This window comes from Balaenoptera acutorostrata, chromosome 3 (genome assembly GCF_949987535.1).
Source record: "Balaenoptera acutorostrata chromosome 3, mBalAcu1.1, whole genome shotgun sequence".
Lineage (NCBI taxonomy): Eukaryota > Metazoa > Chordata > Mammalia > Artiodactyla > Balaenopteridae > Balaenoptera > Balaenoptera acutorostrata.
The window spans coordinates 35,541,036-35,556,434 of record NC_080066.1 but is presented as its reverse complement, the minus strand read 5'-3'; the positions used below and the strand labels follow the sequence as shown (position 1 = coordinate 35,556,434).

Here is a 15,399-nt window from a genome sequence, read left to right as displayed (position 1 = left end):
TTTTCCTGGAGCACAGAATGGTTACTGGCTTTAGCCAGTAGTCCAAGACACTAAAACAGAAGCTGCAGTACCTTTTGTTAGCTAGCCTTAGGAATCACATATCACTTCTGCAGTATTCTATTGGTCAGACAGGCCAATTTTCTTTTGAAAAAGCTTCTTCTTTGCTTATTGTTACACTGTCACCTTTGCCTTGAAGTGACAGATTTAAGTGTGTATGTGAATGTGAGTGGGTTTTTTGTTTTTGTTTTTGTTTTCTTAAGAATTTGTGGACTTCCCTGGTGGCACAGTGGTTAAGAATCCGCCTGCCAGTGCAGGCGACACGGATTCAAGCCCTGGTCTGGGAAGATCCCACATGCTGCGGAGCAACTAAGCCCGTGCGCCACAACTACTGAGCCTGCGCTCTAGAGCCCGCGAGCCACGGCTACTGAGCCTGTGCTCTAGAGCCCGTGAGCCACAGCTACTGAAGCCTGCGTGCCTAGAACCCATGCTCCGCAACAAGAGAAGCCACCGCAATGAGAAGCCTGTGCACTGCAACGAAGAGTAGCCCCCGCTCGCCGCAACTAGAGAAAGCCCACACGCAGCAGCGAAGACCCAGTGCAGCCAAAAATAAACAAATAAATTTATAAGGAAAAATTTAAAAAAGAATTTATTAGGTCCTCATACTGGTAACATTGTTTTGTACTTTGTAATTTGGTGATGGAGAGCTGACAAAAAGCTTTGTCATTTTTTTTTTTAATTATTCCCTTGGGCTTGTGTGATATGTACTATTAGTGGTCTTCGTGCAAGAATCTTTTTAAGCCATATTTCAAATTCTGTGAAGGTTAACTTAACACTAGATAATATCTGTCCACTGAATTCGGCAAAGGAAAACTACAAATGCTGAAAAGGAAAACATGAGGGTACATCCGTCGCCCCCACATACAGTGAAATCCCACTCCCTGTCTTCCGTCAGCATTTCATGCATCCCATATGTGGCTCATGACCACGACCTGTGAGGGTGCCGACACCCATTATGGAGTGTGGCTCTATGGCTGTCTGCCTGCAGGCTTCAAAACCAGTGTGTCTGTGATCTTGAGCACAGGTTCCTTAAGCTTCTCTATGCCTGTTTGCTCATCTATAAAATGAGAACAGTAATCATCCCTGCCTCATAGTTAATGGGTTCATATATGTAAAGTGCTTATCTGGCACACTTAGCACTATAAAGTGTTACTTATCATTAAGAAAAGCTTATTTAAAGAATAAATAGATAATGGGAAAATAAATAGATATGGAATAGATATGGGTAGTCAACTTTGGTAGAATATATTGAAAAACAACTGATTGCAGAAAGCTCCTGTGGTTTGGTTTGTTTAGCATGTTGAAAACCAAGCATTGAGGAATTAACTGAGTCCTTCCTTCAGACGTAGAAGTGAAACAAGACTGCGTAAAAATGCCTTCAAAGCCAAGGTCTCTGCTAAGGTAGTAACAAGAGAATTCCTATGACCTGCCTTGAGTGAATAGTGGCCACCACGCATATGAAAGGTGTGAAAAAGCAGCCGAACTCAAGATGTGGATCCAAATCCCTACCTGTACCCCAAGAACTGTAGGGAACAAGCAATTAGATACCTAAAGCACCAGCAGAGTGGAATGCAGAAGGTGCCCATAGCTCACGGGATAAAGTGGCTGCTTAGTGTATCCCAGCTCTCACCCAAAGGGCAGCTTTATTCTAAAATCCACAGTTCTGTCAAGGAGTTTCATAAATAATTATTTTAAATATGAGCTTCTGGTACAGTTTCTTGAATTGAGTATCATACTGAATGCTTCCTTTGCTTATTTGTTGCTTTTATAGTTTTACAGGTACTGTTTGGGAAGAGTTCTGTTACGTTTCTAGGTATATATACATGTGTAATACATTTAGGTGGATTTACAAGTATAACGATGGTAGTTTATATTTGCTGAGTGTTTGAAGAAGTGGCATAGATCAGCTTTGGGAGTCTCAGTGATATGTTTGTGACACGTGTCTCATGTGAGCTATCTGTACAGGTAAATTACTAGAGGGTAGTTTTCTTCACATTGCTATATTATTTGGAAGAACAATAAACCATTATTTTAAGAGTTTATTTCATTATACTTTTCCCTTCAGTTTTCTCACGGATGTTATCTTTAGATTATTTTAGTCCTTATCTTGTATTTAATCAGTATTTCATTTTGTTAACCTAGGTGAAATGCCTCAGCTCGTCAGAGGAATGAAACTCTTAAACCAAGCTGATCCCTGTGTCCAGATTTTAATTCAGGAAACGGGAGAGCACGTTTTAGTCACAGCAGGGGAAGTCCACCTTCAGCGATGCCTGGATGACTTAAAAGAAAGGTTAGGTGATAACAGAGATGGAGAAATGATAGCCCCAAAATCGGTGGGATGCTTTAGCGTTTCCTAAACCCATTGAACTTACACTGTGGTTTGTCTTTGGAGAAAAATTAAGTGTCCTCAACTTAAACATGAACTGTTATTGTGTTACTGGATCATAGATTTAATTTTTAATAACTGACAAATAGTATTCACTGCTATACTTGCATGATTTTGCATTTTTAGGTTGAGTCATAAAATATTTTCATATATATGTATTTTACTTTAAGCATATACACACACAGCATATCAGGGCAACAAAACAAAATCATATTTTGTAAACATAGGCTGTAATTAGGATAGACTTCCTTTCCTTATTGATGTGGTCTCTACAGTGTAAACCTTTGGTAAATCTTTGTATTTCTCTATCATGGTGATACATAAGTGTCATAAAATAGGCACCCCAAATAACTTTTTGCAAATTATGTTTTTCCTCTTTATTCCAAAGGTAATATATATTTATTGTAGCAATTAAGGAAATACAGAAGAATAAAAAGAATCATTCAATTACCACGCAGAGATAACTATGACCATTACATTTGGGTCCATAAATCCCTAGTCTGTTCTATGTGTATTCAAATACCTACAGATATCTATACACAGCTCTGATTATTTGGTTAAGATAAACTTCTGGAAGTATAATTGCTGATTCAAAAGGTGGCATATTATATTGCTGGCATATTTTTTAGGCTTATGATCCATATTATCCTTAAGAAAGGCTGTTCCGGTTTACACTGTAACTAGCAAGATGTATTTGAAAGTGTCTCTTTTCCCAAACTTTTGCCAGCCCTGTATATCATAATTTTTAAAAATTTCACCAACCTGGAAGACGAATAAAAGGTGTTCATTGTTAATATACGCTTTCTGTGCTTAGTAATGATATTGAAACTTTTTTTTTTAATTTATTTATTTATTTTTGGCTGCGTTGGGTCTTTGTTGCCGCGCACGGGCTTTCTCTAGTTGCGGCGAGCAGGGGCTACTCTTCGCTGCGGTGCACAGGCTTCTCATTGCGGTGGCTTCTCTTCTTGTGGAGCATGGGCTCTAGGCACGTGGGCTTCAGTAGTTGCGGCACGCAGGCTCATTGGTTGTGGCTCACGGGCTCTAGAGCACAGGCTCAGTAGTTGTGGCGCACGGGCTTAGTTGCTCCACGGCATGTGGGATCTTCCCGGACCAGGGCTCAAACCCTTGTCCCCTGCATTGGCAGGCGGATTCTTAACCACTGCGCCACCAGGGAAGTCCCTGAAACATTTTTTAATATGTTTATTGGCCATTTGTTTTTCTTTGATGAATCACCCTGTAATGGCCTTCCTTCCTTTTATTTTTCAATTTTCTGGGACTTTAATAACCATGATAATAATTATAGCTAAAATAATAATTATAAATAATCAACATGATTACATACTAAATACTACATGTTAGTCACTGTGTTGAACTCTGTGTGTCTCGTTTAATCCTTAAAACAACCTAGTAAAATTGGTGGTGGTGGTAGTAGTAGTAGTAGTAATAGTTGTTGTTGTAACACAGTACTACTTTACTACTAATAATAATAATACAGTAGAATAAGAAGAGCTGCTCCTGCAGCACCATCCATTTGGGTTTCTTTAAATGTTTTTATAGCCATAATTAGTACAAAATTGGAAGGTAGGTTTTTCCGTCTCTTTCATGTTGTCACCATTTTCTTAGAATTTCTGAAGGTATAATTATAATGTTGATTAGAGAATAATCCTAATTGGATAAATCGTAAGGCATAATGTATTTTAAAATAGTAACTTAATTCTCAGAGGGTTATTTTCTTAACAGTACTGAAATGTTATGTTATTTTTTGGAGTTTTTGAACTAACTTATTTTCTCTCTTTTCACACTCTTTGCTACCAAATTAAAATCCAATGTTAAATAACCTTACATTTCTCAGGCCATTAACTCCTCTTTAAAAATAATGCTTTATGGTACTTAGAATTATATTTCAAGTAAAATTCCCCCTTTAAATCTAAAACTGATTTTAATTGAATTACTTATTTGTGGTTGAAATTTTTTAAAGTGACAGCATCAAATGGTGGCAAAGATGTAGAGCAAAGATATAGGAATTCACCTACACAACTAGTGGGAGCGTGAGTTGGTACAACTACTTTGGAATGTAGTTTGGGTATTATCTACTAAGGTAGGAGATAGTTATTTCCTACGGCTTGGCAAATCTATTCCCATTTCTATTCTATATATACTTAACACAAAGCTGGACAAATGTGCATCAATAATATTCATAGCAACAAAAATTTTAATAGCCAAAAACTGGAAAAAACTCAAAATAAAATGCATAAACAAATAAATTACAGTAAATCCATACCATGGAATTTTATAGAATAATCTCAGTGAACAAGCTAACTACACAAACATGGATGAATTTCACAACATAATATTGAGCAAAAGAAGACAACTGAAGAAAAAAATGTTTGATTCTATTCATATAAAGTCCAAAAAGCAGGCCAAACTGAACTATATATAGTATGGGGGTTATATGTTTAGGTGATAAAAAAAATAATTTAAAATGGATTACAATGAAAATCAAGATAGCAGTTACCTTCATGGGGTTGGGAGAATGCATAAGGGGGCCTTCTGAGGGCTAGTAATGTTCTGTTTCTTAACTTGAGTAGTGGTTTATTTACATGGTGTTCATGTTGTGATAAGTCGTAGATCCAGTAGAGTGTTGTTTTGTGTACTGTTCTATATGACTGTTAAATTTTACAATTATATACTTAGAATAAGAACATATATATAATGCTAGAGGGTTTTTTTACCTCTCACAGGACAGAGCCTATGCCTTCTAATATATAAGCTTTTTTGACTTTGATACACATGTGCAGGAATGCGTTATGTACATGCGTGGGAGACAAGGAGGCTCCTGTGGTCTCTAGGCCAGAGAAACTGTCAGAGCTCTTATCCTACACCTCTCAAGGTAGTCATGATCAGATATGGCAGGAAGCCACAGGAAATTGCTGATGTAGTTGGGGTCTACTGCACTTCTTTTGAAGTAATCACAGGCTCTGCACTGCCAGGATTTAAAGAAACTTTAGCCCTGAGGCACTTTGTAGGTGTGACAACCAAACGCACACCTCCCCTTCCATGGTGTGGAGTGATTTTAATTAATCTTATAAGTGACGACTATGGGAGAATTCTTGGGAACCTTAGAAACTGGAAGGACTAATATGACTTTTAGTAGCCCTTATGACCTTATGGTACGAGGAAAATAGGACAGTGTCATAGTACTCAATTCTCATAGTTTCAAAGCTGTGCAGTTGGTTTTCTTGAAAGTTCTAAGTATGTTGAACATATTTTCTCTAAATAAAGATAATTTAAAAAATATTTCCCTGTTTCGAAGATTTCTAAGTGCTTTTCTTTTTTAAAAACCAGGAGTGGGTATTAAATTTTATTAAATGCCAATTTAGCATTTTTAAAGATGGTTACATAGATTACTTTATTAGACACTTTTAATGTGATATTTTAACAGATGTCCTAATACAAATCAAGTTTTAGAACCTATAATAAAAACTACTTAGTGTTGTAGTGAATTATTCCTTTAATATGCTGTTTAATTGGATTTTTCATTATAGCATAATGGCTAAGAGCATGGATTCTGAGGTCAGACCTCGATTTGAAACCCAGCTTACTAGCTCTGTGACTTTGGAGAAGTTATTTGATCTTTCTTATTTGATTTTCTCGTCTACAAAATGAGGATAATAATATACCTACTAAAGAAATAACACATGTAAACCACTTACCACAGTGCCTCATACATAATAAGTGATTAGTAAAAAAAAAAAAAAAAACACACTCATATATATCCATTTTTGTCATTGTTTTTTTTTTTTAATTTTTATTTATTTATATTTATTTTTGGCTGTGTTGGGTCTTCCGTTTCTGTGCGAGGGCTTTCTCTAGTTGCGGCAAGCAGGGGCCACTCTTCATCGCAGTGCGCGGGCCTCTCACTGTCACGGCCTCTCTTGTTGCAGAGCACAAGCTCCAGAAGCGCAGGCTCAGTAGTTGTGGCTCACGGGCCTAGTTGCTCCGCGGCATGTGGGATCTTCCCAGACCAGGGCTTGAACCCGTGTCCCCTGCATTGGCAGGCAGACTCTCAACCGCTGCGCCACCAGGGAAGCCCCTGTCATTGTTATTTTATCTTAGATTTTATATCTCAATTCTTGGGTAAGATTGAGCTACAGTTTTGTGTATGTCTGCTGTCTTTGTCAGGTTCAAGTATCAGAGTAATTTTAAATGAATACAGTGTCAGGTAGACATCCATCTTGTGTATTCTGCAACAATGTATATAGAATTGGAGTAAACTAATCCTTGAAAGCAAACAAACTCACTAGCAAAACCAAAACCTTTCTTGGAAGTGACTTTTATTTTTAGAAAATTTTAATTTTCTTCCATACATTATGGTCTATTCAGGTTCTGTATTCTAAAATCAGTTTTGGTAACATATTTTTAGAAAACCATCCATTCATTGAGTTTTCAATTTTATCACAAAGTATGAAATCAGATAAACCAAATTCCTGCCCTAAACCCACAAAATATAGAAAGCAAAAACAAATCTAGAATCAAAAGTAAGCATTTCAAAACCTTTTACTTTTAGTATTTAATTTCCTTATTGAATAACATTTCCCAGGGAAAAAGCATTGTTCCAAGAGCCAAAAATTTCTTATATATGTGTACATACACACGCATTTATGTATGTGTACATACATATATATATGTACATTTATACATATGTCCATCCACCTTGCCAATAGTAGACCAGACCAAAGCTTTAGTATTACCTGGGAATGAGGTAAACAGAAAATAAGAGAAAAAGAAAGATTGTGTGGTTTCATTGTCATCAGAATCAGACCATGCCAGTTTCCAGAATCTGCCCTCTGTGAACTTGTAACTCATCTGGAAGAAAGTGCAGCATGAAACTAAACTTGACACATTGTGAGAAACGGGGCTTTCTGAACTTGGTGCCAGAGTGAGGTTCAAGACCTATGCGGTCTAGTAGAGTAGCCACTAACCACTTATGGCTATTTTAAATTAAATTAAGATTAAATAAGATTAAAAATTCAGTCCCTCAGTCACATTAGCCGCATTTCAAATGTTCAGTAGCTACGTGTGGCTATTTAAATGTAATTAAAATTAAATGAAATTAAAACTTTGCTTCCCCAGTTGTACTAGCCACATATCAAGTACTCTGGAATCATAGTACAGATATAAAACATTTCCATTATTTCAGAAAGATCTTTTGGAGAGTGCTACTCTAGACAAACTCCTAGGTCTTGCCAGCCTCACCATGAGCCTCATCAAAGCCAAATCCACTGTCAGGATTTGACTGGATATCCTGAAGTTCTGTGATTTTTTTTTTTTTTTTTTTTTGTCTATTTAGAGTTATAATCATTGATCTTTTCTTCTCCAGATTCTTAAAGTGGCAGATATTATTTTAAAGAATTCATGTCAAATCTTATTAAAACATTTATTCTCCACTCAAAACATTCTTATCTAAATACATGGTTTATTTTGAGAATGAACAAAGCAGTGAGATTCTAGTATATGCCAAGAACTCCCTGAAGGTCTGTTCCCATTAGAGGTGGTCTTTTGAATCTGAAATGAAAGCGGTTTTTGAATTCTGATATAATGTAAATTACCAATATTCCCTAGTAAAATAATTTTTATATTTCTATGTTTTTGCAGAATATTCATTATGTGATATTTCTACATGGGCGTTTTGATGGCATTTTGATTATAACCTTGTATCATTTCTCTTGACTCTGTAGGTTTGCAAAGATTCAAATCAGTGTATCTGAACCCATTATTCCATTCAGAGAAACAATCACAAAACCCCCCAAAGTTGACATGGTCAATGAAGAAATAGGCAAACAACAAAAAGTTGCAGTCATACACCAAACAAAAGAAGATCAAAACAGAATCCCTGAAGGAATCCAAGTTTACTCTGGTGGGCTAATCACCATGACAACCCCCAATAAACTTGCCACACTCAGTGTTCGAGCCATGCCCCTTCCAGAAGAAGTCACTCGGATTCTAGAAGAAAATAGTGATTTGATTCGTTCTATGGAGCAATTGATATCCTCTTTGAATGAGGGTAAAAACACTCAGATGATTCGCCAGAAGACCCAAGAGAAAATTTGGGAATTCAAAGGAAAACTAGAGCAACATCTAACAGGGAGAAAATGGAGGAACACTGTTGACCAAATCTGGTCATTTGGCCCAAGAAAATGTGGGCCCAACATATTAGTAAATAAAAGTAAAGATTTTCAGAATTCAGTATGGACAGGCCCAGATGGCAAAGCTTCAGAAGAAACCAGTAGATACCGAGATTTGGGCAATAGCATCGTGAGTGGCTTCCAGCTAGCAACCCTCTCTGGCCCCATGTGTGAGGAGCCTCTCATGGGTGTCTGTTTTGTTCTGGAAAAATGGGACCTAAGTAAATTTGAATACCAAACAGCAAGTGATAAACAGAATCAAGAACAAAGTGACCTGGTAAAAGAGGGACAGGGGGAAGGTGAAACCTGTTCTGGTAGAGATGAACACCAAGACCTACAAGGTGGCTGCTCCGAGCCCTTTGAGAAGAGGGCTTCCCAGAAAGGAGAGTCTTCACTCACCGACTGCTATGGACCCTTCTCAGGACAGCTCATTGCCACCATGAAGGAAGCCTGTCGCTATGCACTGCAAGTGAAACCTCAGCGTCTGATGGCAGCAATGTACACGTGTGACATCATGGCCACCAGTGATGTTCTCGGTAAGGCAAGAAAGGTAAAGACAGTGAGAAATACCATGAATAACAGTGGAAGTCTCCCAGATCAGAAAGCTTAAACTCATTTAATATTTTTTTTTGCAGAAGCTACATTATCATCTGATTTTCAGGAACTAAGATCTTAGAAAGCCAGAGGCCTTAAATATTAAGATCTTGGGGGCAAGGGAGCGGAAGTTTTGCCAACTCAGGATATTTTAGTTTGCAAAAATAGAAAGACTTTTCTGTAACAGAAGGTCTGGTAAATGAGGTTTAAACTTCTCATATATTTTACCATCCAAACCCGTGCAGTAGTTTTTCACAAGGGAATAACCATATCAGTCTGGGTAACCAAAGTTGTGACAACGATCAGAGAATAAGGTGACATTCTCGTACTCCTAACACAAAGGGCTTCTGTGAATTCTGGGTCTCTTCTGAAGAGGAAAATTATTTGGGACTTTATCCACTGCTAACTATTATATCAGATCCTACTGCTGATTTTTCTCTCTTTGGGAGAAGAACCTTTAAGATCTCAGGAGACGTTGAACCCTGGCACTTGGTAGCTATTTTGACTTTTGACAGATTTTACTTCAGTGAGACTTATTTTCTTCACCTCTGAAAAAGAAGGTAATAATTCACTGGAGGTTGTGAAGAGTAGCATGAGAACACAAATATGGGACCTAGAACCATGCCTGGCACACAGTAGTTCTCTTTACCCTCTTGAGATCTTGGAACTGCTTCAGCGGTGAGGAGGGTAGAAGGGGGAATTGAGCACTGGATGAGCGAGTGGACCAAATTGTTGTGTTTTCTCGAGCTCTGAGGTCCTTTGAGTCAATACGTGGTTCCTTTACATTCTTTTTGGTAAGGTTCTTTTGCCGATTAATTCCTAAAAGCATAAATCTAAATTGTTGGGGGTTTTCTTCCCCAAAAAGAAATTTAGGCTTGCATCACAGTAAGGTTCCTGTGAGAGAAACTGAGCACCCATAGCAGCATTTCAAAAACAGTTGAGTTAAACACAGGTACATAGATTTGGTCACTCTGGGACGGCTTAAAGCCAGTATGTGCTGTGACTCAGATCTGCAGATATGGCCTGGAATATGTGGTGTGTCTCAACCTTACTTGAATACAGCATCCTATTAACATCTCACGGAATCCGTAGCTTAGTTCGAGGAACACCGATCTAGACCATTCCCAGGTGTTCTTCACATTTCCATTGAGAACATTCTTAATTTAAGAAGGCAGAGGTAGAACTAGAATCAAGCAGTCTTAATTCCTTCAAAAAAAGACCTCAGAGGTCTTCTCCAGTCTCTCCTACACTGACAGATGCTTATACCACCTCTGTTTGAATACTTCTGTTGATGGGCAGCTCACAGCCATTTCCAGGATTAAACTGTCTTTCTCATATTGAGCAAAAAAGTCTTGTCTCCTGCTGGTTTCTCACCATTCATACCACCGTTCGTCCCTCTTACATGCAATAACACTTCATATATTTGAGGGGAGCATTCGTTTTCTAGTTTTATATCTAGGGGAAAACTCTCCACATCCTTCAGCTGGTTTTCAGAATATGATTTTTTTTAATCCTTCCATTGTTCCAGTTGCTGTCCTTTGGACATACTTCATTCGGTCAGCCTCCCTCTTAAATAAAGCAGCCATAAACAGCACCCCAGATACCATCTCACCCGTACAGACACAGACACAGACACAGACACAGACACAGACACGCTGCTACCTCCCACATGCGGTACAGCGTTCTTCTTTTAATGCAGTTCAGCAGTTGCATCTTGTCATTCACTTGTGAGAAGTCAGGATCAACCTCATTTTTTCTTTTTTTTTTTTTTTTTAATAAGTTTGTCTTCCTATTTTGTTCCCCCAGAAACCAGATTTAAATTTTAGTGACTGAAATTATGTAGAACTCCTATATTTACATATGAGTAAACTGGGTCTATACAATTAATTTCTTCCCTTAGGTTGTGTGTGTGTGTGTGTGTGTGTGTGTGTGTGTGTAAAATACATAATAAACATTACAACAATAATGAAGGAAGTTTTGGGGTTTTTTAATGCCAAGAAAAAGAAGTCTTAACACCATAATCTTTTTTTTTTTTTTTGGCTGTGTTGGGTCTTCGTTGCTGTGCGTGGGCTTTCTCTAGTTGCAGCGAGCAGGGGCTACTCTTCATTGCCATGTGCCGGCTTCTCATTGTGGTTGTGGAGCACAGGCTCTAGGCACGTGGGCTTCAGTAGTTGTGACACGTGGGCTCAGTAGTTGTGGCACATGGGCTTATTTAGTTGCTCCTTGGCATGTGGGATCTTCCTGGACCAGGGCTCGAACCCGTGTCCCCTGCATTGGCAGGTGGATTCTTTTTTTTTTTTTTTGGAATTCCTTTTATTTTTATTATTTACTTATTTATTTATTTTTGTCTGTGCTGGGTCTTCGTTTCTGTGCAAGGGCTTTCTCTAGTTGTGGCAAGCGGGGGCCACTCTTCATCGCAGTGCGCAGGCCTCTCACTATCGCGGCCTCTCTTGTTGCGGAGCACAGGCTCCAGACGCGCAGGCTCAGTAATTGTGGCTCACGGGCCTAGTTGCTCCGCGGCATATGGGATCCTCCCAGACCAGGGCTCGAACCCGTGTCCCCTGCACTGGCAGGCGGATTCTCAACCACTGCGCCACCAGGGAAGTCCCTCAACACCATAATCTTCACACATTGATTCATTTAAAATTTTTTTTTCATGTGTCCTTGTCTGGTGAGAAGTGAAACTCAATAAGTAGTGAATTGAATGTTTTGATGAAGTTGAGCTCCTTTGTATATATAGCATTCCCCTGATTATCAACTTACCAACCATCTTATAAGAAGAAATAAGCTTAGGTTGATAGGATTTTGTGTTAGAAAGTCCATGTCATCTCCAAAGGTTTACCTCTTGCTTCTATAAATATATACAAATCTTTATAATGTTTTCTTAAAATTCTGTAGGAAATTAGTGTATGGCTTTCTAGTCTGTAGTTTATGGAAACCAGTGCTTTTATCCTTAAAAAAGTTCATTTATCATTTGCCTTTTACCTGTAGTTTGGCGGCTACCCTGCTATCCACAAGTTCTCAAAAGGGCAGATTTCTCTAGGGCTATGAGATAGAATTCTGGTCTTGGAGACTTGAACTCATTTAAGAAGGCCAGGTACTTGCTTATCAACTGCTCGGCTGTCTTGAACTTCAGCATTCTTCTATCATGTTTGTTCTACTTGCTGTAGTTTCTTCCTCATTCTCCTTACTGAAGAGAATGGAGGTAACATAGGTGTTGAGAACCAACCCTGGCCTTCTTGCTGTCCTGTATTAATGTTACACTGGCCTCTCCAAGTTGTAGCTGTGACACTTTTTGTTGTCTTTAACTCTGTTACTTGGTAGGCTTGCCTTACTCTAGTTTTCAACATCCAGGACATACTATGATCCTCCCTTAGTTGTTTGCTATCTTCTTCTTCTTCTATCTACTGTGCCTGTCCTCTTAAAATAGGAGTCAGAAGGCACAACAGAGTGCCTTCCATGACCCAGCAGATTTATTTTGGAGCTATTTATTTTGAGTGGGGAGGATCTCTCCTCCTTTTTTTCTCATTGGGATCATTCATGATTGATATTTTCAGACTCTTGTTACTCCCCAAAGGAATTTTATCTTAGGGTTTGTTATCCTAAAGCCTGTTCGGTTTTTTGTTTTTCTTTTCCTTTATGTGTTTGAAATGAGTCTTCCCAAAGTCTAGGGTCCATGTAGGTCTATGCCTGTCTTTCCCTCCCTTATTCCCAGCATAATAGGAACACATATTTCCTCCCTAAATGGCCATCTCTCCTTACATAATCCATTTGGAGTGGCATTTGTCCTTTCTTAGAAGACAGCTTTTCAGCACAACACATGAAGCTAGGTTCCGCTGTTGGCATTTATTGGAAATTCCCAGCAGACTGTTGAGTCACCTTTGTTGAGTCAGTCCTCTGTGTCCATTTTTCCTTCTGTGTTAGGAAGTCACCACTAGGACCCTGCATGTGACCAGGCAGTCCCTTGAATATCACTTGTCATCCTGCACTTTGATCTTCATCCTGGCACTTTTCACCTGGCCAGCTGAGTCAGTTCTGGCACTTTCTAGGAATAGATGCTTATCTTAGCCCTCAGGGTTATATGCCCTCTTCTCCCTTAGGAGCAGAATATGTCTTTGCCTTGCCTTATCCAGGTACAAATGTCAACCTTGTATATGTGGATTGGTTAGTACAGTTGACCCTTGCACAACACAGGGTTTACAGGTGCTGACTGACCACACAGTTGAAAATCCGTATATTACTTTACAGTTGGCCCTCCCTGTATGTGGCTCCACATCGGTAGATTCAGCTGCGAATTGTGTCGTACTGTAGTGTGTACTTAGAAAAATCCACTCGTAAGTGGACCCACACAGTTCAGACCTGTGTTGGTCAAGGGTCCACTGTACACAGTCTGTACCAGTGTCGCTGGTCAGCCTTCTTAATACATTTCTCAGAGATCAACTGGCTGCCACACCCACTGCCTTACAAAGAAGCTGTGTTTAGATTTGATCTGGAATTTGTTTTATTCCTGAATTGGTTTGAGGCCTTCTTGCTTAGACTAGAGAATCTCCTCCTAAGCCTGTTTTCTCTTGTTTTGAGGGATTCTTTGGTAATGATGACCACTTTTTAGTATCCAGGGTCTATCAGGATACTCAGCTCTTCACCTGTGTTTTCCTTTTTCTTTCTAATTCACCACCTTCAACTGGAAAAAGAAATGAGGAGACCTCTATGTTCCTGAGGCATTTTGCTTCCTCCCTGGATATTCAGAGATCTTCCAGGAAAACTTCAGACTGCTGTCGGTTCCTTTAATTCTCCAAGAATTGGCACAAGACAAATAAAAGGACAAGTCAGGTCTTTTTTATTTAGTAAGATGAGTTAGTCTCTTTTTAAAACACTTTTCTACACAGATTTTTAAAATAAGGAATCCTTTTATAAATGTATAGAATTGCTTATGGTCAAAATGGGAAATTTTGCAGAAAAAATAATCATCTTAAAATTGTTTTGTGTGGGGAAATAATCCCAAGAAAATGACCTCCTTTACTTGTAAAACCAGCTTTCCTAACTGAGGTTTTATTACCATTTTTTACCCATGAAAATTGCCTTTTATGAGCTTGAATGGACATAAGAATTGGTTTGTGTTTTTAATTGATCATCATGTGACTAGTAAATTGTCTCTTTTCATATTTCTTCTAACCTGTTAACACCTTTCATTCTTGCTCTCCATTGTTTTTACCTTTGGCAATAACTTCACATATAAAATATAACTTTTTCTGTTAGTGTTAGTTTTACTCACATCTACAATTATTATAGTTCTTCTATTTTATTTGTAGGGGTAAATGCTTATATTGTTAAAACATATGTGCTTTAATGTATCAGAAACATTCTTAGTAAGTATTACTGTTTACTTTTAAAAACCTATTCTTACTTCATACTTGGAGTTCTTTTTATATTTCACCAGCATTTCATAATTCAATTCAACAAAAATTATTGAGCTGTATATGCCAGCACTATGTTAAGCATGGTTCCTGCTTTGAGAAATAAGTTAAGGCGACAAAGCTTAATTATGTAAAACAATTAGTAAAATACAATTGAATTTAGTGAATAAATATGGGTTTTTATTGAAATTTTATGAGAAATTTGGATTAGCAAAATTCAAAACGGGGTAAATCTTTTGAAAGTGATTGTACTTTGAAATTGGTTTTGATGATGGATGGAATAATTTTGAGTTCATCAACTAGGTATTAAATTGGCTTTCTTTGTACCACAGCACTGAAGACCTCTGTTGAACTTAAAGTAAACTCCTTTCCAGTTGTTTTTATAGACACTGCTCTGCAGCATTACCTTTCTAATCCTGGACACTGGTTGGTTGAACCCAACAGTAAAACCTTGCATTTACCCATACTGTGTCTTATTAAATTTGGGTCCTTACCTAGTTATCCTGATTCTGTCAAAGAATTTATTACCTTTGCCAGCTTCATGTCAACTTTGGATTTGATCACCATGCCTTCTGAATTTTTAAGTGGCTGATTATCATAGTAAGGACACAGAGCTGTGAGCAGAGCACTGACAGTTCACTAAGGACATCCTTCCAGGGTGGGAGTGACTTGTTAACATCCATTTCTATCTAATAGCAACCAGCCCACATTCCCCATTACGTCCACAGCACACTTTATCTCATATTTGGTTGAAGACCACCTG

General features: G+C 38.3%; 1 protein-coding gene across 1 annotated transcript in view; it reads left to right on the top strand.

The window, feature by feature from the left end:
• Positions 1-15,399, top strand: part of EFL1 (elongation factor like GTPase 1) — a 135,225-nt gene that overhangs the window by 100,668 nt on the left and 19,158 nt on the right. Inside the window, exons 17-18 of the mRNA XM_057543843.1 lie at positions 2,200-2,347; positions 8,182-9,164. Of these exons, the coding sequence (XP_057399826.1) occupies positions 2,200-2,347; positions 8,182-9,164 (1,131 nt within the window). The remainder of the gene's footprint in view (positions 1-2,199; positions 2,348-8,181; positions 9,165-15,399) is intronic.